General features: G+C 36.4%; 2 protein-coding genes across 8 annotated transcripts; both read right to left on the bottom strand.

The window, feature by feature from the left end:
• Positions 1-20: 20 nt before the first annotated feature.
• Positions 21-21,662, bottom strand: LOC117791320 (microtubule-associated protein 2). Of its 6 annotated transcripts, XM_034631035.1 has the most exons (9): positions 21,612-21,640; positions 20,993-21,450; positions 10,061-10,104; positions 6,580-6,769; positions 6,311-6,513; positions 5,478-5,663; positions 4,568-4,585; positions 3,994-4,152; positions 815-1,713 (listed from the first exon to the last, which is right to left on the bottom strand). In XM_034631035.1, the coding sequence occupies exons 2-9, from the start codon at positions 21,225-21,227 to the stop codon at positions 1,648-1,650; spliced, it is 1,101 nt and encodes a 366-aa protein (XP_034486926.1). In that variant the 5' UTR covers positions 21,228-21,450; positions 21,612-21,640; the 3' UTR covers positions 815-1,647. The 6 variants fall into 6 exon arrangements, with proteins under 6 accessions (XP_034486930.1, XP_034486926.1, XP_034486924.1 ...); XM_034631033.1 differs by having other exon boundaries at positions 20,993-21,657; XM_034631039.1 differs by lacking the exons at positions 815-1,713; positions 4,568-4,585 and adding an exon at positions 21-388 and having other exon boundaries at positions 20,993-21,662.
• Positions 21,663-22,714: 1,052 nt separating this feature from the next.
• LOC117791323 (myosin light chain alkali) lies at positions 22,715-25,128 on the bottom strand. Of its 2 annotated transcripts, XM_034631042.1 has the most exons (6): positions 24,989-25,127; positions 24,834-24,861; positions 23,527-23,832; positions 23,379-23,465; positions 23,022-23,068; positions 22,715-22,922 (listed from the first exon to the last, which is right to left on the bottom strand). In XM_034631042.1, exons 1-5 carry the CDS (start codon positions 24,989-24,991, stop codon positions 23,025-23,027), a joined length of 468 nt encoding a protein of 155 aa, XP_034486933.1. In that variant the 5' UTR covers positions 24,992-25,127; the 3' UTR covers positions 22,715-22,922; positions 23,022-23,024. The 2 variants fall into 2 exon arrangements, with proteins under 2 accessions (XP_034486933.1, XP_034486934.1); XM_034631043.1 differs by lacking the exon at positions 23,022-23,068 and having other exon boundaries at positions 22,720-22,922; positions 24,989-25,128.
• Positions 25,129-26,753: the final 1,625 nt, after the last annotated feature.

Genomic DNA, 26,753 nt, shown 5'->3' with positions numbered 1-26,753 from the left:
TGAATTTTTATTTATTTAAATGCCACGTTTCATTATTTTGTCATAAACAATTAACAGTTTTAATGATAAGTTTTGAGTTCAAGTGCGTGCCTCGCTTTCAACTTGTTAACAATTCCATAAATGGAGATAGGAGATCCGTTAGTGCATCAAATGTTGGTGTCAATGTGCAGAGTGTTGCGACTAGTAGGAGAGAAGCCGATTCTCAATACAAACGGAAGGGCTTTGGATGCACCGCTTGTCCTGGCTTCTTTTTGGCGCCCGCGCTCTTTGGGCGTTTGGGCTCTGAGTTCAGTGATGGCATGGATACAGATAAAACCAAGCATTCCGCTGGCAATGACATAGATGAGGTCAATGTTGTGGCACGTTGTATGCGCGGAGCCTTCCAATACTGTGGGGGCGAACAAAAAATTGTTGCAATGTAGTAATTATATGGATAATTGGATTATTAGTAAAATATTATTTGAGTTATCTGATTTTATACATTTTTACATAATCAATAATCAAATTTGAAATTAAAATAAGAATATAGTAAGTATAATACTGACTTAATATAGAAACTTACAATTTGCTTCTAATTTATCAAATTTGCTCAGATCTCTTTACCAATGCATCCAATGTGGTGAAGTTGACTTGTGCGCATTGTGTGTGGCATTTGATACGCTTGCAGCATTTGCGTGGGCGTGGCATTGTTTAATTGTTGCTACTCATAAGTTAATATATTGTATAGGTATGCGCCAAATAGATAAATAGATATTCGTATCCAAATACTGGTAATCTGTCGAAATTGAGAAACTATGTGCAAAAAACGCCAAGATTTTGGTAAATGAAAAAATGTTTTTATTACGTTTTTAATTTGCATTTCAATTGCATTCTTACATTTTGTAACAGGGGTGTAAATAAGTTGTGAGAATGATGCATTTTCCTAAGTATTAAGGATACTCGTACAAATTACAAATTACATATTACAAATTATAATATATAATAGTATGTATGCTTAATCAGTGGTAAATTGTTCTTGATTTTTTTACTTCGGTTTGGTTTTTGTTTTTATTTTTGCAAAAGTAAAAGTATCTAAATTGTATATGAACTTCAATCGCATCTGATTCTCATTCAGATTTAAATTCAAATTAAATATTTCAATATTATACGTTTAGAATGAAAATATGAATTGCTTAACACATTTAACTACACGTAAAGCACACAGATATTATATGCATTTATCTATATGTCTTTTTGTATAATTTTCATAACTTTTAGATACTTTTTTCTTTTATTATATATGTATATGAATTTTTTGTTTGCATATTGTATGTATAGATTATATATAGTTTATGCATTTTCTTTGTTATCGTTTTGATAAATAGTGCATTGATCAACTAGTCATATACTTTTAACTTCTTTATCAGATTGTTTTTCAGTGTGTGTGTGTGTGTTTGTGTGTGTGTGTATGCTTGCACAATTCAATTACAGATTGAGTAAAGACTCGTATTGTGTGGGAGTTATTGCATATTTTTCATTTTGTGTAACTTTTGCTTACAAATTACGATTCAGATAAGCTTTGATCAATGTGTTTATGAGTTAGTGGGTTTGTGTGTATCTGTGTATATGTTTTCAATTTTCTCAACATGTATTTTGGACATTTTTGATTTAACTTTGTTGATTCAAATTTTCATCAGCGCCGCTTGTTGAAGCCGTCATGGATGGTTGTGGACTCTGCGTTCAAGATAAAAACAAATATAAATGCGTTTAATAATAGCGAAAATAAAAAGATATGAACGTATTGTTTTTTGTAAGTAAATATATAAACCAGATAAGCCTCGTTACAACAAATCAAAGTAGGGAATTCAACTAAACGATAATAAATAATGGGAACGACGAGCACATCAAGCAATTTGTACGTGTGTATGAAACCGGGACTTAGTATAGGCGGTTGGTTGATCAAATCAGTACGGTTTGGCTTGGTTTGGTTCGGTTCGGTTAGTCTATCACAGCACTGTTAAAAGATATATGCAACGCACAAAGTTTTTAACTCGCACGCAAACTTACAGGACTTTATCGAAAGTATTGCATCGTTTCATAATATAAGAGCAGATTATGCAGTAGGCAATAATGGACGTAACATTTTTGTAGTAAGTATATAGTAAGTACGAGTATACTGATTTCGAATTTAATGCACTTAGCTAACGATCTTTCGTATGACTATGACTAATAAAATGTAAATATATATTCCTATAATTAATAAAAAAGAAGGAAATAATTTAGCACAAAATGAAATACATAAAATCACACACAATTAATTCAAGAATTAACACTAATAACTTATAATTTATGATCATTTAATTTTAATGTTTAATGTTTAATGTTTGTTATAAATACTTATGTAAATGAGTTCAGACCAACCCAAAATTCGATTTTCTAAATTCTTGTTGATGTGAGAGCAAAGCATTTTGCACATTTATGGTTTAAATGCTGGGCAGACTTTAACAATCATCTTTAATCTTCCATAGATTATATTGAGCATTTCTATTGTTAGGTTAGTAATTGTAATATTCTTTTGTACATACCAATACTGCTTAAAATTTGTACTATTCTACATAGTATAAAAGTATTGACTATTGCCATAAATAATACTTAATTGTCATTCACTTTGTCGCATTTTTCATTTAAAATTATTGGTTTAGTAGTCTGGGAATTAACAATTCTAAGCTGACATCTTGAGAGCGATTATAAACTTCTTCAAGAGCAGGCAAATTCATACACTTTCCAAACAAAGCTATTCCCAAACTCGGGATCATTTTTGGAAAGGATATAAAATCATTTCAGCTAGCCGAAATTAACAATTTTGTATGTGTATTATAATTAAGTATATACATAATTTAAAATAGAAACTCTTGCAAACTCATTCGAGATTTTAATGTTTAACAACAATTTCCACTTGTTTAGTCGGCGATTTACGATTGGAGATTGGAAATTGGAGATTTGAGCCAATTCATATAGTTATGTTGTTATATTTTTGACCCGATTTCAAGCTATAGGTACAATTATTCTTGGGGTAATTGATTTAGGATCTCTTTTTGCATTGATTTCGTTATTCAATCTTTGGGATTTCGCTTAAAAAGCGACTCAAATATATCGTTACACACACAGTCAGAGTTACAAAGACCGAATTCTAGGTGTATGGTGGCAACCAAGCGACCTTGCGCAGCGAACTACAAATTCCAGATGGGAAGCGAGAGAGAGAGAGAGGGAGAAAGAGAGAAAGAAAGAGAAGAGATTGTGTGTAATATGATAAACACTCCTTCGTAAACATATCATACTTATGAATACTATGGAATCAGGTTATACGAGTATAGGAATTTGGATTTCATGGCCAATGACATCATCTCAGTTTGAGTTTGAAAGAAATTCATTTTTAAATGTAACGTAAATAATGACATTAAAGTATTTCAAATAAACAATAATTAAGAAATTAAAGAAATGTTATCAACATTCGCTGTAAGAGATTGAAATGTTATCTTCGTAGTGCCAGTTTTAGGTCACTAACTTGAATTTCGATTTGGTTAGATGGCTATTTGCTTTGTCTGTTTGTTACATTAATATCTGGTTAAGTGAACTACAGTTTTTTTTCGAGCTTTTTGTTAATTGTGTTAACTTTTTCGTGGGTGATTCGTTAGAGATTGTAAGGTGCTGTATTATTGTGTGCGGTGCTCATGGATATTGCTTGGTTATATGTACTTATGTATGCCATATAAGAAACGCGTTAGAATGAATTATCAAACGATACCAACTAAATGCCACAATTAATTACAATTACAATTAAAATATGAATTTCTTGAGGTCAACGCAAAATGGGATAATGGGATGTATCATGTATTAGTGTATTTCATGAGTGTTTCCATTGTACGAGTATTCGTAATAAAATCAAATTAAATAAACCATAATTAATATTTACTATCTAGCGAAGACTACATCACTTAGGTACACGTAGTTTACCTGTGTTGGTGGTGTTGTCAGTGCAACAGAGTGTTCAACATTTTTCAAATAATCCTTATCATCGAAAATCTTCTTTTCACCGCCACCGGGCTTGTGCTTTACATTATCCAAAGAGCCAACTTTGCTTTGTGCCTTAATTTCTATTTTTTGCGATTGTATCTGAAAAGTAGCAGCACCGGCAACGCACAGAAATTGATTAACAAATTGCATTTTCATATTCTTATTTTGGTTTTATATTTTTCGCATTTGACTGTGGTGGATTATGGACACACATCAATCTTAATTTGAATGAGGGGCCAATCGTTGATGTAACTGGAATTTAGAATTTACATTCAGCGCAACAACACATAAAATAACTGAAAACATTTAAAACAAATTCTACAAATGCACATAAAGACGATACTTCTACATTTAACTGAGGTGCTTTAAAAGTTGGTTTTCAAAAAGGATCATAAAAAAAGTGAGGTTATGTGTTCAAAACTTTAAAAACTTGAATCAAAGACAACATTTTTACAATGATATATGTACAAATATATGTAAATACACACATAGATAGTTAATCAAAACTACTTACATCCTTTGCGTTGTTATCCTTTGTAAATCATTTGTTAAAGGCAAATATTTGATGGTTAAAACAAAATACATAATCCGAAAATTTTAATTTGTTTAATTATGCTTCAATAAAATCATAAAAAATTAAAGTCATAGCTAAGCAGTTTCTTTTATTTTGTATGTTCTTATATAGAGGAACTGCTTCTTAATTTCGGCAAGCCGAAGCTTGTGACCTTGTCGAAAATCATGGAACACCTATTTACACATGCTAAAGTAACTAATCGAAAAGCGAATGAGTTATGGTTCCCTCTTGGTTAGATTATGATTCGTATTACCACCGATTCGCAGTGCAATGATCCACATTTTATGACTACGGTTGGAGTAGATTTACATACCGACCCAACTAATCCTCTTCATTATACAAATTCTCATCCAGGCGCCTGTTGTTCATGTTTAGCTGGCGATGGCTCACAATTTTGGAGCCCTCGCCAAAGATAATTCTCTGAGTGCTAGGCAACTTGTTTGGGAACCTCTGTAAAGTTGCCAAATTATTGCATGGATGCTGTTAGTTGTACATATTTTGACTGTTGAGATGAGTATTGAACACCAATAAAGTAACTTGAGAACATGCCGTAAAAAAAAACTAAAATATTGCATATTGCAGCACATGCAGATGAGGTCGATGACGCCGTCAAGCCACAGCTGGAGCGGCACATGCCCATGCCCATGCCAGTTAAGATTAAAGAAGAAATGTTGTTATAGCTACGGCTATACAAAATAAGTATCAAAAACAATGAAAGAACCAACTGCGCTCCTCTTAACAGACTCAATTGATTTTTTGAAACTGATAAATAAGTTGAAAGATAATACCGATCGTATGGAATGTCTCTAAGATTTGTAAATGGGGAACCTATTTAAGGGACGGAGCATACCTTAATGTCGCCACCACCGGGTTGATGCTTCACATTGTCCTTGGAGCCAACCTTCGGCTTGGCCTTGTCCTTGAAGTCCATTTTAAGGGACTCGATCTTTTTATCGCCACCTCCAGGTTTATGGGCCGCATTGTCCAATGAACCAATTTTCGACTTTGCATTCCACTGCAACTTTGTTGTAATTATCTACAAATGTTGTTGTTTTGATATTGCATTGCATTGTTGTTGTTGTTGTGGTGAGGGTGTTGGTGAAGTTGTTGTTGCAAATAAATACAAAGTATATAAATCGATTAAAATTCAAAGCTAATTGTTTTAATTGTGTGTCTAAAACTGCAAACTGTTCTTCTGCTTTTCAATGCCAGATGACGCACCCAGCTAGAAAGACTACTTTAATATATTTTTTATATATGATACGTCTACTCTATAAGGCTATCAAATGATATGCTACTCGTAAGTGCCGCTGCTTGTTATTATTGTATTGTAATTGCATTTCCTAAAGATACATGATGATATTGCCATAAGAATATGCAACTAAATAAGTACGTGTTTATATCTATACACAAACATACGTATACACGTACATATCGTATCGTAAGTCGACCGTGAAATTGAATTTCTTGCGAATACTTTACGTTTTTTATATTTTCTTTACTTTTTTTTGCTTTTTGTTTATACAAGTAAGTCTCTGAATGAAACAACAACAGAAAAAATAGACGAGAATGGTCTAAAAAGATTTTCAAACATATGATAAGACGACCAAATGAACAATTGGGACTCCACACCCAGCGATTCGTTTCAATTCGATTTAACGATTTTGCCAACTTAAAACTTACCTTCTTCTCGCCGCCTTTGGGCATGTATTTATCATTCTTGGCCTCGATGCGTGGTGCAGCCTTGATGTCGATCTTCTTGGACTCGATTTTAAAATTACCTCCGCCCGGCTTGTAGGTTGCATTATCCAGTGAACCAATTTTCGAACGTACCGCCTTCAGATTAGGCGACGGCGCATGGCCAACCTGTACCTTGTTCATTGGAACTAGCCAAGAGATGGATCAAACATATGATGATGTCCATATGATGAGTTTATGCAATTACAATTTACCTTTCTTGGCCGGCTCGGGTTCAGGCGTCTTGAGGAGAAGTCGATTCTTGGAGGTGCTGCGCGACTTGGATGCTGATTTATTTGATGGGGTGGCACTCGGTGGCCGCGATATTCCCGACTTGTCTGGCTTCGAGGAGCTCGATGTGGGCGTCTTAACCGGCGAGCTCGGGGAATTCGGACCGTTGCGATCCTAAATTCAATTTGAGAACAGTTAAAGATTAACTATTAAATTGAAGATTGCGTTTAATGAGCTAAACAATTACAATGAGAAAGCTCGTATCTGCCATTATAACCAAATGCATTTTGCGTATGCTTAATTTATGACTTTACGACTGCCAATAACACTCATCCGCTGCTGTCAACGTTATGCCATTTATGACTACCAATGCTATCTGCCAGGTGACTGGTTACTGGTGCCTGGTGCGTCCCTAGAGTCGTCCTCCTTGTCGTTGTCGTTGTTGTCATTGTCGTTGTCGACACGAAGGATTCATAGTTTATGCATTGTTTTATCGATTGTCGCCGCGGCATGTATTTATAGACCCAAAACTGAGAGATTTCCCCAGCTCCCTAAACTATGCCCCTTGCCCCCTTCGCCCATCCCTTTCACTTGCCTTCAGTGCTGCCAGAATTTCAAGGGCTTAAACAGCTAACTTTGAAAACGCAAACAAAAAAACATCATATTTTACTAAATTAAAAGATGATAATTTCTTTAACAGTTTTAATATTAATAAAATGCTGGTTATAAAAACAGCACGTTTTCTATAATAAAATCCGAAGAATAAAACCAGGTAATATAATTTTCCAACTCATATAAACTGAAAATTCATTAAGCTTTTGCTTTTGACCAAGAAAAACTCATTATGGATTTACATTTATCTCCGATATTCTCAACATTTTTCCAGTAAAATATTTTGATACCGAATATTCTGATTTTACTTGGTATTTTGAAAGTATCTGACGATTCCCTAAAATATTTTTATAGTACATTGTCATAACATGTTAAGCACAAAACTAAAACCAAAATTCGGAAAATGTAATTACTTTACTAAATTAAATAAAATAAAAATCAGTCGGAAGGGCTATAGCTGGATAAAGAATACCCGTTTAAATACTTTCGTTTATATACGATTAAGTCGGATGATGGATAATAATAATATATAACGTTAATTATCAAAAATAACGTTATATTTTGAAGCCGGTGGTTAAACATTGAAAACAAACTTGATCTGCGTGGGGTTATTCTTTGTACCAAATTTGGTTGCTCTAATTCCAATAGTATCTGAGATTCTTTAGTTCATACAGACGAACAGACGTACAGACGGACATGGTTATATCGACTCTGCTATTAACAAGTATGTAGACCTTATAGGGTGGGAGATGCCTTCTTCTCTCTTTACATATATTCTAAAGAATACAGTATATCCTTTTACTTATTTTTTAAGCAACCGGTATAAAAATGTTTGGTTTAGCTACAAAATAGCTAAAATGGCACCACTGCTTCCCTTTCTTCTTCACTTCTCGAGTTGTTTCGTGTTTGAGGCAGGCCGCCTTGGCACATAACATAAATCGCATTACTTTTGGCAATTTGTTTTGGCTTTTGCTGATACACTCGGCGCACCTGTGCAGCTCTGGACCTGGTCACAAGCACACACACACGCACACACATACACGTAGACACTCACACGGATGTAAATTATGGTATCTTTTGGGTTATTCCGTAGTCGATGCCGACAACTGACGTCTGCAAAGTCACAACTTAATCTGAACTTTGACGTCTCGCAGCTTTGAGCTCATGAACTATGGAATTACGAGAACAACGTTGTCTAATGAAGCGTGGAGCGCCATGTGAAGGCGGACAACTGGCAACTGGCAACCGGCTGCCATTTACAGATATTTATGATTTGTGAACGAACACAAAAAATGATCAGACAAAACTAAAGACAGCGATTGAGACGAAGACGCTGGTGCAGTACTGTCATATTGACTATTTTATGCCTAGACTTAGGATTTTGTAATTGAAAAAGCTAGCAAGATTGAAGGAATGAAATAGCTGTTAGGTTGTTAAAAAAAATTATTTGACTACTTTCCAGATAAGGCGCAAACTTTAATATACTATTCAAAATAAATATATTTTCTGTATATTTGTGTATATTAAGGGAAAACGAATATTTTAATTTACATAATATAATAACAAATAAATAAGATTATGGTAAAATCAAGGTAAATTCTAAGCAGACATTTTTAAAGATTTTAAATTTTTAGCAGACATTTTTAAAGATTTGGCGGAAGTAAAGATCTTAAACCTGTTCTAATTTTATTTTGAGTTGGTTATTTTAAGTCTGACAAAGGGAAAAATAATAGTTTTATATGCATAAGGGCAAGCTACACTGGAAGTAAATCGACCACGGAATAAAAAACTCCGAATAAACAGCAAAACATTTTTTTTACTGAATTTTTTATATGGAGATTTTCACTCCGCAGTCTTTTCGCTTCCAGTGTAACTAGCCCTTTAAGCTAGGTACAAACATAAAAAAAAAAAAACAGTGGAGAAATTTTGCGACTGTTTTTATACCCGTTACTTGAAAAATAAGTAAAAGGGTATAATGTGGAATGTATGTAACCGAGAGAAGGAGGCATCTCCGACCCTATAATATATTTATATTCTTGATCAGCATCAATAGCCGAGTCTATATAGCCATGTCCGTCTGTCCGTCCGTCCGTCTGTCCGTATGAACAAAAGGATCTCAGAGACTATAAGAGTTTCAAGTTTGTGTCAAATTTAAGCCATGCCTCCCTCCGCTCCCGCAAATCACGAAAAACATCCACACCTACAATTTTCAATATAATACGTTTTTTGTGGTAATTAATGTTATCTTTTATAATTATCTATTATCTTACTGAATTACATCAAGATCGGACAAGTAGAACGGCAGCTATGTCGAGTTAATGTTTTCAAAGTAAAAGAAGTAATTTTTTTAAAGTACTTTTATATATATTGAAATAAGTAACGGGTATCCTATGGTCCGGATCTCGACTACATCCTTTCCGACTAATTTTTAAATGGAGTTGTGAATAGTGAAAAATTACAATTTATGAAATCCTATAAAATTTGAAGTAAAACCCGGAACAACTCAAAAAAACTAATAATAAGAATGTCTATTGAAAATATTATAAAGATTCTGTCGATCGAAACATCGTTATTGCTACAATAGAATATAATAGAAGAAATGGGAGTCGTTTTTTAATATTATAAACTTGATAAATAACTAATCCACAAATTAGAATTTTTTTAAGCATGTTTGATAGTTGTTTAGGTTTTTTTTTTTTTTTGATCAAATTAGTTGTTTTAGTGTTTGAAGTTCTGGCAACACTGTGCTGTTCAGCGAGTTAAATTAAATTAATTTGCAGTCAGTTAATTTCCTATCAATTAAGAGCTGCGACCCAAAAAGCAACTGGTAAACCAGTTAAGGCGGAAACTCACCTTCTCCTGAGTAGACTCATCCACACCGCTGTCATTGTCACCTTCTGTAAATTGAGACAAACAAATGATTAAATTAATCGACTAATTAATTATGTTTGTTTTGAATATTAGAGAAAGATTTGCTTTTTTCAATGGCTTTAATTGACTGACTGACACGCCCACAAGAAATACTCTTACTCTTGAGGGGCGCATCTGTTGGCGATGTTAAGCTGGTGTCAAAAGGTGGCTCCGTCTCCTCCAGCAGCGGGGAACCCATTGGATCGCTCCTCATGTTGAAGGTCTTGAGCGGAGTGACGGCCTGACCCATGATGACATCATCATCATCATTGTCCATGTGCATGCCGGCAGCAGAAGGTGGGCGTGGCTGCTGTTGCGGCTGTTGTTGTTGCGGTTGCTGTTGTTGTGGATGCATCTGTTGCTGTTGTTGTTGCTGCTGCTGCTGCTGCATTTGTTGCTGCGCCTGCTGATTGTAAAGCGGCGGTCGGAACGGCGCCTGCAGTGGCTGCCCAGGCATAGGACGGGCAAATGTCGGCGGCGGCGGTCGTGTCATGTTCTGTGGCGGACGCGTTCCCGGTGGCGGCGGCATGCCCGGCGCACCTGACCACGGGAAGCCACCCTGCGGCCTGGGCGGTCCCTGTCCAGGTGGACTCAGTGGTCCGCCCGAGCTGGGCAAACGCGCCTGCTGCATGCTCTGTTGACTGAGCTGAGGCGGCGGCATTCCCGGTCTCATTGGTGGCGGTGGACCCATGAGCAAGTTGCTCTTGCTGTCTGTCGACCGTAACGGCGGCGGCATTGGCCTGCCCACCATATTTGGCGGCATAGGTGGGCGTGGTCCCACGCCCACCATGGGACGGGCGCCGGCAAAGGGCGGACGCGGCTGGGGCGGACCCACAGCTGGACGCATCTGTGATGGCAAAGCAAAGTTCGGATTGGGTCGGTCTTTAGGCACATAATTGGTATCGAGATTGGTGTTGTAGGTGCTGAGAGTGCGTTCTTTAGCAGTGTAATCGGTGCGCTCCTTGGACACCTGAGGCTGATCCACTGAGAGCACGCTGCTCCTGGCTCTATTGTACTCGGGATTGGGATGAGAACGTGGTTGTACAATGTCTGTATATGTAGGATTGGGCTGAGATCGTTGAGCAGGCAAACGTTCTATCTCTGTGTAACCAGGATTAGGCTGGGGTCGCTGTGGAGTCACTGAGGAGGAACGTTCAGTTTCTGTGTAACTGGGATTTGGTTGAGATCTCTGCTGAATTGGTCTGTCCGTCTCTGTATAACTGGGATGCACTTGCTCCACAATGGATCTCTGCACATAGTCAGAATTGGGCTGCTGCTTAGCTGCTGTTGCTTTCGGCTGCTCGGGACTCTCATAACTCAAATTGGATTGCTCCGTGTAGTCGGATGCTCTGCGTTCCTCTCTGACCACATAGCTGGGAGTCACATTTGGAGCTGGTTTCTCCTTGGACGCCGTGTTGCCGTACATTTTTGCAGTCAGTGTAGACAGTGTGAACCTAACGCCTGCGGTGTCCGTGCAGAAATGTGCAAGTGTCGGGTAATCCAATACCGTGGTAGGCTCAATAGGCTCGAGCAGGAGGCGCCTGGTGGCCAGCACCATATCATTTGCATACGTGCATGCATTAAATCCAAACAGGTGTGCGAGTGTGTGTGCGGGTATGCGGGTGTACGGGTGTGTGCGGCAGTGGGGGGTGCATACATGTTTCAATAAATTGTTGGGTATCGAATGGAGCTCTCAATTTTGATGGGCTCTACTTGCTTCTGCATTTGTTTACAGTTTATTGTTTTGGTTATTCTTTTTTTATCAAATACGAGTATTTGGTTTTGGGTTACCATTTAGGGAATTTTGTCATGAAATTCGGTTGCTACTTGGAATGTGACCCAAATTGTTACTGTCGCTTATTGATTCAACAAAAGTTCGACAGTTCTAAGACCAATTCGAATACTCGTACAAATACAATGCCTAAAACCTCAATGTGCCATTGGCCAAATTGCTGTTTGATTTTGTTTTGAAAAGGGTTTTGTTTTTTTTTCGATTTGCCTCGTTTCGTTTGGTTGCCACAAGCACACAAAAAATAACAGTGTCTAGCTCTGTGGCATGCTACCAGCACTCAAGGTCAACACAATAATAATACCATGTACTTATGTACAGATATTAATAATAAATTTCGAGCTCCATTTATGCTAATCCCATGACAAATTGTCTCGTAAATTGTTTTTCCGGTGCATAAATTTTAGTTGTATATTTTTTTTATTATTTTATGAATATAAAGACTGAAAGGAAAGTAGAACTCACCGCATCGGTATCACTCATATCAATAGATTGCTTTAGATTTGGATTGCTTTTGGACTGGTTCCCGGCACTACCTGGCAATTAACTTTGGCAAACGCCGAAAAGTTTTGCATTTAGTTTTCTGGTGTCCGATTTAAGGGGCGATCGATAAAATTGCAGAAGAAATTTTAAAACAATATGCCAAGACGGAACTTAACACGTGTAAACTCACAACGAAGCGGCAAATAACTGTGCGAGGCGCCACTTGTGTGACTTGTGGCAGGAACAGGCTACCCCAAATGGAGGCAAAGAAAATGACATCGACAACGGCAACGGCAACCGCAAATTACAACTCAAATGATTTGTTGTGCCCTGCATTGCACAGCAGAAATTCCAGTGGCTGAAAGGAAACGGTTTTCATGTCAACTCGTAAACTTGGCCAAATTGATTATCAACAATGGCGGCTGACGGTACGTATACTCAATGTCGCACTAACTGCGCATTTGCCAGCCACATCTGCCTGCCACATCTGCCTGCTACCTGCCACACATTTGCCCATCTAAGCGCGTTGCCATTTTATTTCAATTAGAATTTCAGGCAACGCAAATGCAAACACAAATTGTTAGCAAACTAAAACTTTGGGTAAAATGAAAAATAAAAGGGAAGTCGAATTGAATCCTGTTGTCAAAGTTTTGCTGGCAATGCAGTTGTGATCTTATCACTGACAGACAGCATTTACATGCCACACGGCCCTATTATCATTTGTTGCAGTTTGCCATAAACACACGACAGCACACACTCACATACTCACACACACACTCACACGCACAACAAAAAGTTGTAGTAAATCCATGCAATTTTATCGATTTTCCTCGGCAAAGGGCAATAACTTGGGCGTGCAAAGGATAATGCACTTTGCACTTTGCTCTCTGTGCTCACCACAAGGATATCTGCTGCGTAACTGTTATCCTTTGAATCTAATCCTTTTACAAATTCCACTTTTACACTTTATGCATAGACACACTTGTATTATTCATATAAAAATCATTTCATTATATTTATTATTATTTTCTTCTTTTAATTTACATTTAATCCTTTGGAATAGGCTCCTTTATTTGGACAGTCCTTTTTATTCAAATAGCGCGACCGCTGCGTACTGTTTGGCGCGAGTGTTAAAACTCGACTACTTTTATTTGCTTTGAAAAATTTCGAATTACAATACTTAGAATTTGTTTTGATAGTATAAATGCTCCCCTGCCGAATCGAATGCCCGCCTAAAGTTGATTGGGCGGCTCGTAAACTTCTCACAACGGTCGCAAATGTCCTTGCGCAGTTCGAGGCTCGCTCACCTGGCGATTCAGCGACCTGACTCGTCTCGTTTCGACTCAACTCAACTAGACTTCGACTTGGCGCAACGTCTTGGCTTATTCTATTGACATAGAAATTTATTAGTTGGGTGCCGTACTGAAATGCAAATTCAACACGCCAGCAATAAGGCAACAACTTGGACCCCCGTACCCCTAACCGTATTCATATACCCACACCCTTAGCCGTATCCTGGCACAGTCGCAATTTCAGTTTTTATGCAGATTTCATTTGGCTTGATTAATTTAATGGGCACAGGGGGCGCATTAGACGCGACTTTGTACAATATCTAGCTTGTTTCAATATTAACAGCCATATACAAATTATGTGCATATACGAGGGTCACTCCATCGGTTCACTTTTCACTTAACTATTTTACATCAGCTAATTTGAAAAGTCCGAAGTCAACTGAAAGTTTACTTCTTTCTTTTTTGCCCTTTATTTCTTTATTTATTATTTATTTCATATGCTGAAAAACTAGTTTATTTAATTTAAATTTAATTTTTATTTTAAACGCTAATGCGTAGAAATAGTTTCAATTTTGGTAACATTTCATTCTTAATTTTCAATTAAATATTTTTTTTACATTTACTTTAATTGTTCAATTTCAAATCACATTTCTAAATTTTATTTAAATTTATTAGCTCTTAGTTGACAACTATTTTTGTCAATTAATAAATTAATTGAATTTCAGCAACAAATTACATGAATCTAACTTAAGAATTATTCTTGCCCCTTTGAAAGTGAAACAAATTTACGTTATCGATATAGAAGTGTTGATTTTGTCGCTATTTTCGGAACAGCCCTCGCTGTCAAATAAATCAGCTCGAGGCGCCACAGGCACCGATTGCCACGCATCGCATTGTGAGTATACAATTTTTAGTACACTTTGTCTATTGTTCAGGTGTTGTTGTCATAGGTTCCATGATTTGCAACTAATTGTTGTATATTTAGAGTCGAGCAGCACGCAAGCCTCACATTCTCTTTCTCTCTCCACACACTGCGTAGACCCAAAAGTAAGTCAAAGTTGTATCTACATATCTTCATATGGGGGGTGGGGAGGCGGGCGTTGTGTGTGCAGACAGTTTATTCTGAGGCGTCTATTGCATGTTGCGTTAACTTAATGTCTGCCTTGTTGGCCCTGTTATCGCTTAGTCGCTCATTCGATTGTCAAGGTTATTATGTCTGTGCGACGACGGCGTAGCATGAGAATTGTGTTCACCTTTTGTTGGTGCTATTTTCAACTAGGATTAGTTACATTGTTAATTAAGGTAGCAGCTTACCAACTGCTGTCTATGCCACAAACTGCGGCCTAATTGATTTTACTTTTGATTGTATTGCAATTGCAATGTATACGTAAGTTCTCCTTAGTTACATACCAATTTAATGAAGCCATTGAAAAAAACAATTGAGAAATGTTTTGAATTTTCTGTTTTACCTGAAAATAAATAATAGAAAAAAATCGATTACAATTCGATAAATATAAAAAGACAGATTTTGAAAGGCTTAGCAAAAAAGACATGAGGTGGCGCCAAAAACAAAAGCTTCGCAGAAAGGACAAAAGGTGACAACACATAAATATCATTTGAAAATTAACATCACGCGGACAAAAATAATCTTGTTGAAAAAAATTATGTATTGAAAATAAAAAACTTAAAGAAAATACTCCGTTAATCCTGATCAGAAATAAATATACTTTATAATACTGTAAGGGGCCAGAAATACGTTATTTATTTATTTATTTTGCGCCACCTCTTGTGCGTTTTGCGAACCTTCATTGGCGAGATAACATTTTCATTTTGTATTCAATTCGATTTGATTTAAACGCCATCTATTGTTTTTGAAGGATACTTGTAAAGCGGTGATATTGGTTTGTGTCTAATATAATATTAGGTGTAGAACTTGGATAACTCTTAAAGCACGCAGCTGCACTAAAAGCTGAGTGCAGGGGAAATGATCTAAATAAGCAAGCGGGTTAAGCAGCAACAGCAACAACGACCATTCGCATTTACCGGGGGTGGCTCTGCCGCTGCTCTGCTACTGCTGCTGCTACTGCTGCTGCTGAAGCCGCCACCTCTCTCTTGAGCATTTGTTTTGCTTGTGTTTTTGGGGGTGCGCAGGGGCGACGCTGCCGCTGTATTCAGTATCTATCGGCATGCCTCTTTTTGTTGGCTTCCCTTTGGTCACATTTATATACTCGTACATACATTTATATGAATGTACATAGAATTACGTATATATACATATGTATGAATTTGTGTATGGACATTTTCCTTTCACTGCGTTCGACAGACTCATTGATTATTTTATGTGGAACATAAAAAATAAGTTGATGCCACAGTTTAGTTGATGCATTTCACAAGTGACACTTGAGGAATCTCTAAGGATGAGAATTGAAAGGATGAAAGCTCCACAGAACTGCGCATGTATGCAACCCCCTCGTCCACCCCTCAGCCCTTTGGGGATGCAACGCATATGATGAATCACAGGAAGCTGAATTAAAGTCGCTCCACTCAGTTTAACAATTAATCAAATTTTGAATTAATCACAAATCGTATATTGCGTGTGACTTTTGATAGATATATTCAGCAAGTAGATAGCTTTAACATTTGTTATTTTGACGCACTTCGGTTATTGATTGCCACAAAATGTGGCAACTGCCGCACGCACGCAGTGTGGCCAAAACTGGCGACAACGCGTCATCACAAATATGGACTGGCCACAACAAGAATTACAAATTATGCGACGGCTACCAAATGCGGAGCCATTGGGTAACCAACCGATCCATGATCCGAACATATTCCCCAGTTCCCCCTGAAGACATCGAAGACGCTTGAAAAGTCCCCGGGAAACGGGCGAAAGTGCAAAATGATGCATGGCTATAAACATCGAAATGAAATCAATGCAATCCAAGCGTTTTGGCCAAGAGTAATGAACTGTCAATAGATGTTCAATGGGTCGCCAATTGGCTGGCAGGCAATGCTCTGGGCAACTCTATCAAGGGACCTCGCAATTTGCGTGTCAAGCGACACTTTGTTGGGGAAAAACAATTAAGCCAACACCCAGCCAGCTTTCACCCACCCATCCCCCTCTGTCTACGTGTATTTGTACATATGTACATACTCATATTTGGCATTTTGTTAAGTTACTTTGACGTCTTTATTAATCTCTGGCATACATTTTTATTGATCAAACTTTTAAATGCCACATCCAAAAATTTAATTAATTAGTAAGGCAAAAGATTGCGGCATTCCGCAGTCAACCAGATGACATTAGCATTCACCAGGCACACACACACAACACAAATCACAGCACAAATCACAGCCTAATAAATGCTCATCGCACGCCTTGTCCATATTAATTGTTGCACCTTGACTTGAATTGCAGCGCTTCTAACTACAATTGAGTGCAACTACAACTCACCTCTCTTCTCTCCCTCTCGCGAATATGTATACATATGCAAATTATCTTTTTATCTAGGGTCAAATTGCACTCACACACACACAGACACTCTTTGTCACAGTCGTCATTGGAATGTCCCAATTTTATGATTTCTGTACCTCGATCGATGATTCTACTGAATCAATTTATTTTCTATTAATATATTTCAAATTTAATTTCCTTTAATTAAAAAAACACAATCTTCTTATATCTAGTGAGTCTTCCACAGAGTAGATGTATTTTTGTATACTTATGCGTTTATAAAACTCTCTTTTTGGTGGTTAAAGTGTTCTCTGTTATTATTTTCTATTATTTTTTAATGCAGCTTAATCGCGTACAGATCGGATGGATGTTATATTAATTATCGGAGCTTAAAGTTTTTATGTAACAACATTCGCCTGAAAGTACGCAGTAATTTTTATATCGTTGGCGTTTAAAATTCACAAAAAAATTGACATTTTAAAAAATGTTTTCTTTGAAAACTTTTCGTTTTTAAATTATTATTAAAAAACAATGCATCGCGAACGCGACAAAAAATGGAAGTCACTTTTGACTTCATCTTGACAAATGCGAAAGTCTGCGAAATGTGGCGAGTAATTTGGAAGAAAATATTCTTAAACCATAGTAAAATAATGTAGTTTTCCATTTTGGGAATTATTTTGATATTTTACTATCATTTTATTTATTTTACAAGTTTTAATAGTAATTTGTAACACGACAACGCGAACGTGACAAGACTTTCCCCTTCTTTGTGCCAAGACCTTTTCATCAAATTTTATTTAGAAAAAATATCTGAATTGAAGTGTTTTCTTTGCATAGTGATTAACTTTTTGCTGTCCAATTATCGATTTAATACATACTAAAAATAAATTTATTCAAATATGCATTCGATGCGCTTTTAAAATTTAAATAATTTATTGTTTCCGAATAATTGTTCACAAGATATGAGTTTTTGATCAATATTAAGTTTTTGTCAGCGGTGGAAATGCCCATATATATCTAAAAGAAGTTCCTTTCCCGTTTGTTGTTTTCACTCACTATTATTTTATTTCATCTATTTTTTAAATAATTTCATTACCTAATAGATTCTTATTAAAGTTGGTAATTTATTTATGAAATAAATGTTGTTAAATTTTGTATCCATGTATATTTGAAGTAAGTGAGATCAGACAGATCGACAATTCTATATCGACTCTAATCTTTAATAAAAAGTATTTATTATTGTGTTAAGTGGAGCTTTTAAGAACCAAACTCTTTTCAATTAGTTGGACATGAGTGAATGATTGAATTAATGGGCAGTCAAATAAATCACTGGAAACCAAATAAGGGCCCACGCATAATTAGGAAATTGTAGTGAAATCTTTGATAGATTTTCGTGCTTCATTTGCTTGCAACACAAGGCGTGGCAGTCGCTAACACAAATATGGCACTAAGTGTTTGGTAATTGACGGAAACCGTAACAATTAGCCGAGTCGTTTCAACGGGCAGATGCTTTTGTCGTTGGTTTTTTTTTACTACATTTTTTTGAAGAAATTGTAAAACTAGCACGCCCCCAATAAAGCAACTGAAGAAAGATAGAAAGAAAAACAAGAGAGCAACAAGAATCAATTGCATTGGCAAGAGAAAATGCAAATGCATATGCAAATGAAAAACTATCGCTGAGCTGGCTGTGTTTTGTTGTTAATTAAAAGGTGACAGAAATGCAGGCAAAGTTGGCTATTTATAAAGTGGTTGTGTCTCTCTCAGTTCTCATCAGAAATTAACAGTCATGGCTAGAGAAAACCAAGAGAAATACACAGAGAAAACCAGTTCAAACGTATCTTCAATTAACGAATTACTGCAGATATAGAACTGCAAGTTGGCATAACACCTGTTATCAGCGTTGCAGATAAAGCTAATCTGAACAAAAGTATGGCATATAGATCTAAATATATACTCTATAAGTGACTGTATATGAGGTACTATGGGCAAACAGTGTTTAGGCTGAGAAGCAGGTGACGTTGTCGGGTGATGATGACTTCATGTGAATAATAGAGAATAACAGAGAATAACAGAGAATAAGAGACGCAGACAGTTGAGATGAGGGGCACTGATAGCAATCATCAACAATATTTATTTATTTATTTTTATTACTTTTAGCTTTTGCTGTTAGTTCATGTGTTAAAACAATTGCAATTGTTGTTGCTGTTAGTTTTGTTTATGATTACTTAACAGAGCCGGTTTGCACTTGAGCTAAACATTTGAGCATTTGATTTAATCAGCGGCAGGGGTGTATCTGCAGCACAACTCTGTGGGAATGTGTGTGTGTGCCACATAAAAAAAAATTTTAGTTTAAATTTGTGTCAAAGCGAAACAAAAATGCTCTAATTGCAAGTCAAGCAATAGAGCATTAAAGTTTAAACTAAAAAAAAAGGCAGATTGGGGGAGACAGTTGTTACAAGAAATTTTTTCAGTTATAGAAAAAAATTATATAAAATAAAAACCTACTATTTATACTATTTTTAAAAACCTATTGTTTAAATGTAGTGCCAGCTTAATAAAAAAAATTATTTAATGTCCTTAATTGTATTTCATAATTTTTTTATTGTGTAAGACAAGGCTGCAAACCGGTTTGGTTCGGGCTTTTAAGCAACCCGAACCGGATCAAGAGCCGAGCCTTTGATATTATTTCCGCCGCGAACCTGAACCTAAACCGAACCACTTTCTTAAATAAAAGGTTCGGTTCGAAAAATAGTAGTTACATACGTTTTCTGCAAATTATAAAATTCGCTATTATTAAAGCGCTAACTTTTCGAAAATTTACGTGAAGATTTGGACATATTTATTATACGCTTATTTCAAATTAAGTTGTAGATTGTATTAGTGTTTCAAATCGAACCCTTTTTCGGTTAGAGCAAAACCCACACCGAACCATTGTCTTGGATAATTTTAAAATTTTGTCAAAATATAAGTAATTTTAAATTTAATTTAGTTTGTGACTCATTTTCCATTGATTTTATCCATTTGACTTTAGATCTACAGCTATTGTTTGAAAAAACAATATTTATATAATAGTTGATTTAATTTCTAGTTTCTTTTTCACTTTGCAGAGATAAACTGATTGACACAGTTAAGATACCATCGCTTAAACATGCTCATATTTACATTAATTTAAACGAGGTCGTATGCAGAGCGACCACAAACAGCAGCAGAAGCAGCAACAAAAGCTGAAACAGTGGCAATAGAGCAAGAGCTCTTGTTGTTGTTGCTGATAACTATTATCGCAATTGCAGCACGTCGTCAACTGATTCTGTTGGATATGATCGACTAGACAATGCATGAAAAAGAGACTGGGCATAAGGTACAATTAAAAGTGTTGCCTGTGTGCAGGTCGTCGGACCGTCGAGACAATAGCGCACATCCTTTGGCTGGCTTAGACGTGAATAGCGAGAACTCGCTCTTCAGACGGATCTGATAACTATAATCAAGTTGTTGCGACGCTGATGTCGACAGTTGTGTAAACAGTGTGTCAAGGCAGAACAAAACCAAAACAAAAACAAAAGCACAAATCTATTTGCATAACGGCTGACAGCCACAAGCTACTCGTACTCCTACAAGCCATAAGCCGCAGGTTCTCGCACAAAGAGTGACGTGACGTCCAAGAACTGCATGTTCAGCTCACATAACCATTAATGTCCTGATATCCTGATGTTCTGACGTGCTGTGGGGTGTGCCGATGCCACACTTTGTATAATTGAGCCATAGACACATACGTTTTAAGTTGAACTCTGGCTAATTGATTTTCTAAATGTATACACGTCGTATGCGTAATGCTCCCCTATGAAGTCATTGGCCCTTACCTTTCTGTTCGTGTCCAGCGCGTGCTGCTTGAGCCGGCTCTGCTTTCAGTTGCTGTTGCTGTTGTTGTTGTTGTTGCTGCGGTTGTTGTTGTTGTTGTTGTTGCTGCAGTTGTTGTTGTGGAAGCGGCTGCTGTTGTGGCTGCACTTCCTGTTGCAGCGGTTGCATTGGACGCGGGTCGCCTATTGTTGGCACAGCAGCTTCCAGCACAGAGCTTTTCTCCATGACATCCGCCATATTGAAAGTGTATGTGTATGTATAGATGTAAGTGTGTGTGTATGTGTGTGAGCACTGCACTCAGACCAGGACTTTTATGTGCGTTTTAACTTGTTCTCGTTGTTGAGACTTTTGTATGTACTCGTTTTTATTATTTGCCTCGCACTTTGCACCCTTTTCTTCTTCTGTATTTCACAATTATTTTTTGACAATTTGTTACGTTTGGAATGCTTCAGTTGTTTTTCTAATGCACTTGCCGAGAGAGAACAGAAAAAGAGAGGTGATTAAAAATCAGCCAATACAATTTTTATGTATATATTTAAATATATATTTAACTTTAACGATAATATTTCTGCACTTTTATTTGAATTATATCTGAATTTAATTATTTGTTTGATAATGCACCTTTTAAGCGTTAGCAGAGCGCTTTGTATCTTTTACGTTTGTTATCTCGTTTTCAACTGATTTTCAATTCGTTGAAATTCCTAATTAACGTACTCGGAAGACGCACAAGCTGCGCTGAAGCTTTTTAGTACACTCGTAGGGGAAAGCAGTTGAGCTTTTTAGGCTGCAGCTTTGTCGCAGCAGCGCCATCTGTTGCCAATTATTTGCTGCTTACAAACGAAATCATGAAACTTTGAAAAAATAAAATGCTTAATAACGTTTATAAAATTTGACATTGAAATAAAAAAAAAAATAATAACATAAAACTACTTACTACACTTTTGGACTTAAATTCAACATATTGGAAATTGGAAACAACAATTTGAACAAGAGTCAATAACCTCCACTTTGTAAAATCTAGTTAAAATAATTTACTTGAATACTCTGTAATTCTTAGTTGATATAATAGAATTTTTGAATATGTAAGATTCTTGAAAGCTTTAAACTGCCATATATTTTTTAAAACTGCACACGGATTGAGACTCTAATCATTATTTGACCTCGAAAATCATTGTTAAAATTTTATAACATTAATTTTTTATAATTTAAATTAGAATAAATTTTTTAATAATGTCCGAAAGCTTAATAGATATAGGAAGTACTATACTATGAAATCTATCGGATGTTTTTAAGGCCATTGTCACTCATATCTCTAGAGAATTGTGAAATACACCCGATACTAAAGTTTATTTTAAAGTTTAATTCAATTATTATTTTATTTCAGGTGTAATCAGTCAGTGAACTTTGTGAATTTATCAGATGTCCAGGGTGTAATGAGGATTTCGGGACATACCCCAACATACGGATATTATGCTTTATTCAACCTATGAAGATTTGCTGCCTTAATTGCAACACTGGTAATTCTTTTACCACTAAGTTTATTTGCGTCTTTCATGTAAAATTAGATAATAATAATAGTTTTGCAATTGTAACCAAAAGAAAAAGAACCACAAACATAACTAACTTAAAAGAAAATGAACAGCAAACTTATTTTTTCAGTTTTTTTTCATTATTTTTTATAATTTAAATTTTTTTATTTTTTAAAAAATAATATTATCTTGAAGTTCAATTTTGCAGTTGTAGTAGCAGAAGTAAATTTTAATTAAAATAATATACGAGAGAGAGATAGAGAGAGTTAGCGATGAATATAACATCTATGGAGAATGGCTGTTGCTATAAATTTGTTTGGTGTTGTTGTTGTTATTTTGTTGTTGTTGTTGTTGATAACTATTTATAGCGCATCTGGTCTGTCACACATTCTTGCAAGGAATGCTATAAAATGTAAAGAAAAGAAGAATATAATTACTATCAGATGCTGTTCATATGATCGAATTCAGAGAGATTGGATGGATAGACAATTCGACAACTTACTGTTTAGTCGAAGACGACGGGATCGCTCATCAAGCGCTGGATGAACTCTATAGGATCGGTCACATTTAAAACACAACAGAGACGTCACGTGCGTGGTGTGAGTGTGTGTGTGTGGTTTGTGGTGTGCGAGAAGGTGTGTGTTTGCGTGTGTGTGAACACATTGACAAATCGAACACAGAGTTTCGTATGGTGCAAGGTGCATTTTGATTCGATCATTGGTGTTGGGTAATTGGTGTGTGCGTAGACAAAAGGTGCATGTAAAGAATACAAATAACAAATATGTTTGACATTTACAAAATGACACTTGAATTGGACACCGTATCAATTAATGGCAGACAACTTATCCGCGATACTTACGAGAGTATGGGATCATGCCCTCATCATCCTCGGGATCCATGCAGTCAGCGAACAGAGTCTCCACTTGCTCATCATCCAGGTTCTCACCTAATGGGATTATAGTGTTATGATTAATGAGTCGACTGGGAATGAGTCCAATTGCACTCACCAAGGGCCAGCAGGGCGTGCTGCAATTCAGCGAGGAGCATGGTACCGTTCTCCTCCTTGTCGTACAGTTTCAAGCACTCAATGAAATCCTCATAGCATCCCTGTTCCTTCTCCTTCTTGACCTGAGAGTAAATGGGCAGGAATTCGTCCATCTTGATCTTCTTCTCGTTGCGCTTCTTGGTGCCACCCATCTTCTCAATCAGAGACAAGGTGGGGTTCAAGTTCAGAGCGCGCAGAGCATCGCCCAGATCGAAGGCATCAATACCCTCACCGGGAGAGCCCATAACTTCGAAAACGAATTCGACATCTGCACAAAATCAATTACAAAATCAAAGTATCTCAATTAGCAAACATCATTTCCATTTAATTTTAATTGTTGTTTTTTTATAGTTGTTTTAATTGTGTATGCATTTTATTGATTTATACTCGTTTCGAATTATTTATTTGATATTCAGGCGAATGAGGTCAATTCAATAACCCTGAAATTAAGGGTACGCACATTTTTGGTCATCACGAAAATCTTGACATGGCTCTGTGTGTGTGCGTATGTGTGTGTGCGTGGGAGCGTTGCCAACACGAAGAGCATTCATACATATACGTATACGTAATCCGACACCCGAACGCCTTCGTCTATACTACACACACACACACACACACATACATTTGTACATATGCCTAGTTGTGTCTTTGGCAGTGCGTTCTAACGAAAATAAATCCAAAGAAATAACTTGGCCAAAATTAGATCGTGTGCTCTGCCCGAACATTTAGTGCGATCGTTGCTCATATACATATAAATACTTATACACATGTATGTATATATAGTATATATATACAAATTTTCCATTGCGAGTATTGCGTTAGATTTTCTCAATCTTTACGTTATATTATGAGGATTAGCTTAGCATTTTCCACAAGTGAGATACATTTGTGTATATATGTATGTATTCGAAACGATTACGAAATATATTTAACTTTTCGATACATATATTAGCTGTACCCACGATTTTCGCTGTAACATCATTGAGTTATATATGTATATATAGGTAGATTTATCTGTATTTCACACGCGCACATTATGTAATCACTTTTAAGATACATTCGCAGTTAATGTATCTTATGTATTTTGCTTTTTTTTTATACAGTTAATGTCGTATTTTGCAGTCGACAGGTGTTTTTTTTTTTTTTATTTGATATAATAGTTATTCAATTGTTTTTCATTTTTATTATCTAAATATAGATGTGTGCATGTATTTTGATTGAGGTTAGAGTTATAATCCTTGTACTGTTCTCGATTCGGTTTCAACTTACTTTCAACTTCACGCTTTGGTACATCAGCCTGTCGTTTGGATAGTAGAAAGAAAGTAATATTTTAGAATACATTCGAGTTAAACATTTGCACATATGTATTTCAACGATCCGTTGATCGCAAGAGGTTTTCCCTTCCAATGGACTGCGGCACTCACCATTTTGTCTATTGAATGCGAAAAGCAACTGTATCGCGGATGAGCTCGGTCTCGACTGAACGCTATTCGTCAGTGGCAGCACGGCAAGGTAATTCTGAGGTGATAGCCAGCGGCGATTCTAACCAACTCACACATAGATACACACACACACACAGGCACACACAGGCACACTCACAGCATAACGAATTTCTCTAGCGCTTTTCCAACGCAAGGCTGTTCAATATACACACATACTACATAAATTCTCATGTGTGTATGTGTGTATATGTAACATATGCTGGCAAGAATTTACTTTCATCTGGGCAGCATTTTCATTTGCCCTCGCGCACTAATATTCTCTCTCTCTCCCTCTCTCTGTCTCTCTCTCCCTCTATGTATCTCGAACTATGCGACGATTCTCTTTGTCGGTTCTCGGTTCTTTTTTCTCGCACTCTCTGTCTAGTCTATTTTTAAGATATATCTTTTTTGTTTTTCTATTTTCCTTTTCTTTTTTGTTTCTATATGTGAATGCAAAATAATAATCACTTGTGGCATTCTCAGCCGCATAGTGTTGAATATCATTTGATGTTACACATGATTTCGCAGATAGTATTTTGGGGCAACATTGTGGCTTATTGTTGTTATCCGACAGGAACAACCAACTTCTATACATGTTTTGATTCTACATAAATATTTGTAGATGTATAAACATATGAATCTATTTGCTCTTTATCTATCTATCTATAATATCTATATGTATATATATGTATATTCAGGCATTAAACGACCCTGATCGTCTTTTTGGCAAGACAAACGCATTTTATCGGGTTTTTAATTTTCTTTCTGCTTTTGAGAGCTTTGCATGTTATCATTCAAAATGTTTTTGCTGCCATCGGGTATTCTATGGCCAGCATTAACACCTGAAAGTCGTTCAACATGCGTAATATTTATTCTTTTTTTTTTAACCCAACAATACTATTCCTGTATAGCGCTCTCCCTCTCACATTCTGGCAAGACCTCGGCTCTCTCTCATCTACATAGAAGGCGTATTACTAGCGCTCGTCGGGCATCCAATTGTATTTGTGTCTACAACAATTTTAATGCGTGCTATTTATAAAAACTATGACACAGATACACCAAATGTATTCAGAGCAATAATGTACAACGCATATTCATGTGGGCTGTTCCTAAACACATATGTGTATACATTTATGCATATGTACTTACTTATATGCTTATCTTCTTATATAGAATTTGGTATATTACGTATGTACGGATATGTGTCTTTAAAAGGCATAAATTTTGCATTATATGTATGACCCGCAATTTGCATCACAGTCCTTGTCCTTGACATCAGAATACAAAACTGAGACGTGCCTTTTTTTGACCCAGTTTCCGAGTTTTCGACTCAGCTGTTTGGCCCGACAGAAGCTTGTCTCAACTCTATATCTCTCTGTAGACTTTGTTTCGGCAATTTGCTGCGCAGCCTCACTCATAAGAGGCATGCAACAACCTGTTGTTGGGTGAGAATGGATTTTGTCCATCAAGTATTGACTTTGTATTCGTAATCAAGCAGCTGTTAAGGAGGCCAACTCTGCGCAGATGAAAGTGCGCAACTCATTGATAAAAATACAATGTAATATGAATTTTCAAATGTGGAATATATATTTATAAGTATTTTGGTCCGACTATAACTTTATCTAGTTAAGAGAATCTTCGCTTTTCTTTGTTATTGTGTCATACTTAAATAAGTACACACAAAATGGGCTTTAATGATGAGCAATGG

Source organism: Drosophila innubila, assembly GCF_004354385.1.
Source record: "Drosophila innubila isolate TH190305 chromosome 3R unlocalized genomic scaffold, UK_Dinn_1.0 2_E_3R, whole genome shotgun sequence".
NCBI classification, from domain to species: domain Eukaryota; kingdom Metazoa; phylum Arthropoda; class Insecta; order Diptera; family Drosophilidae; genus Drosophila; species Drosophila innubila.
Note: the sequence above shows the minus strand (reverse complement) of the source record. Positions and strands in the feature narration are given on the sequence as shown.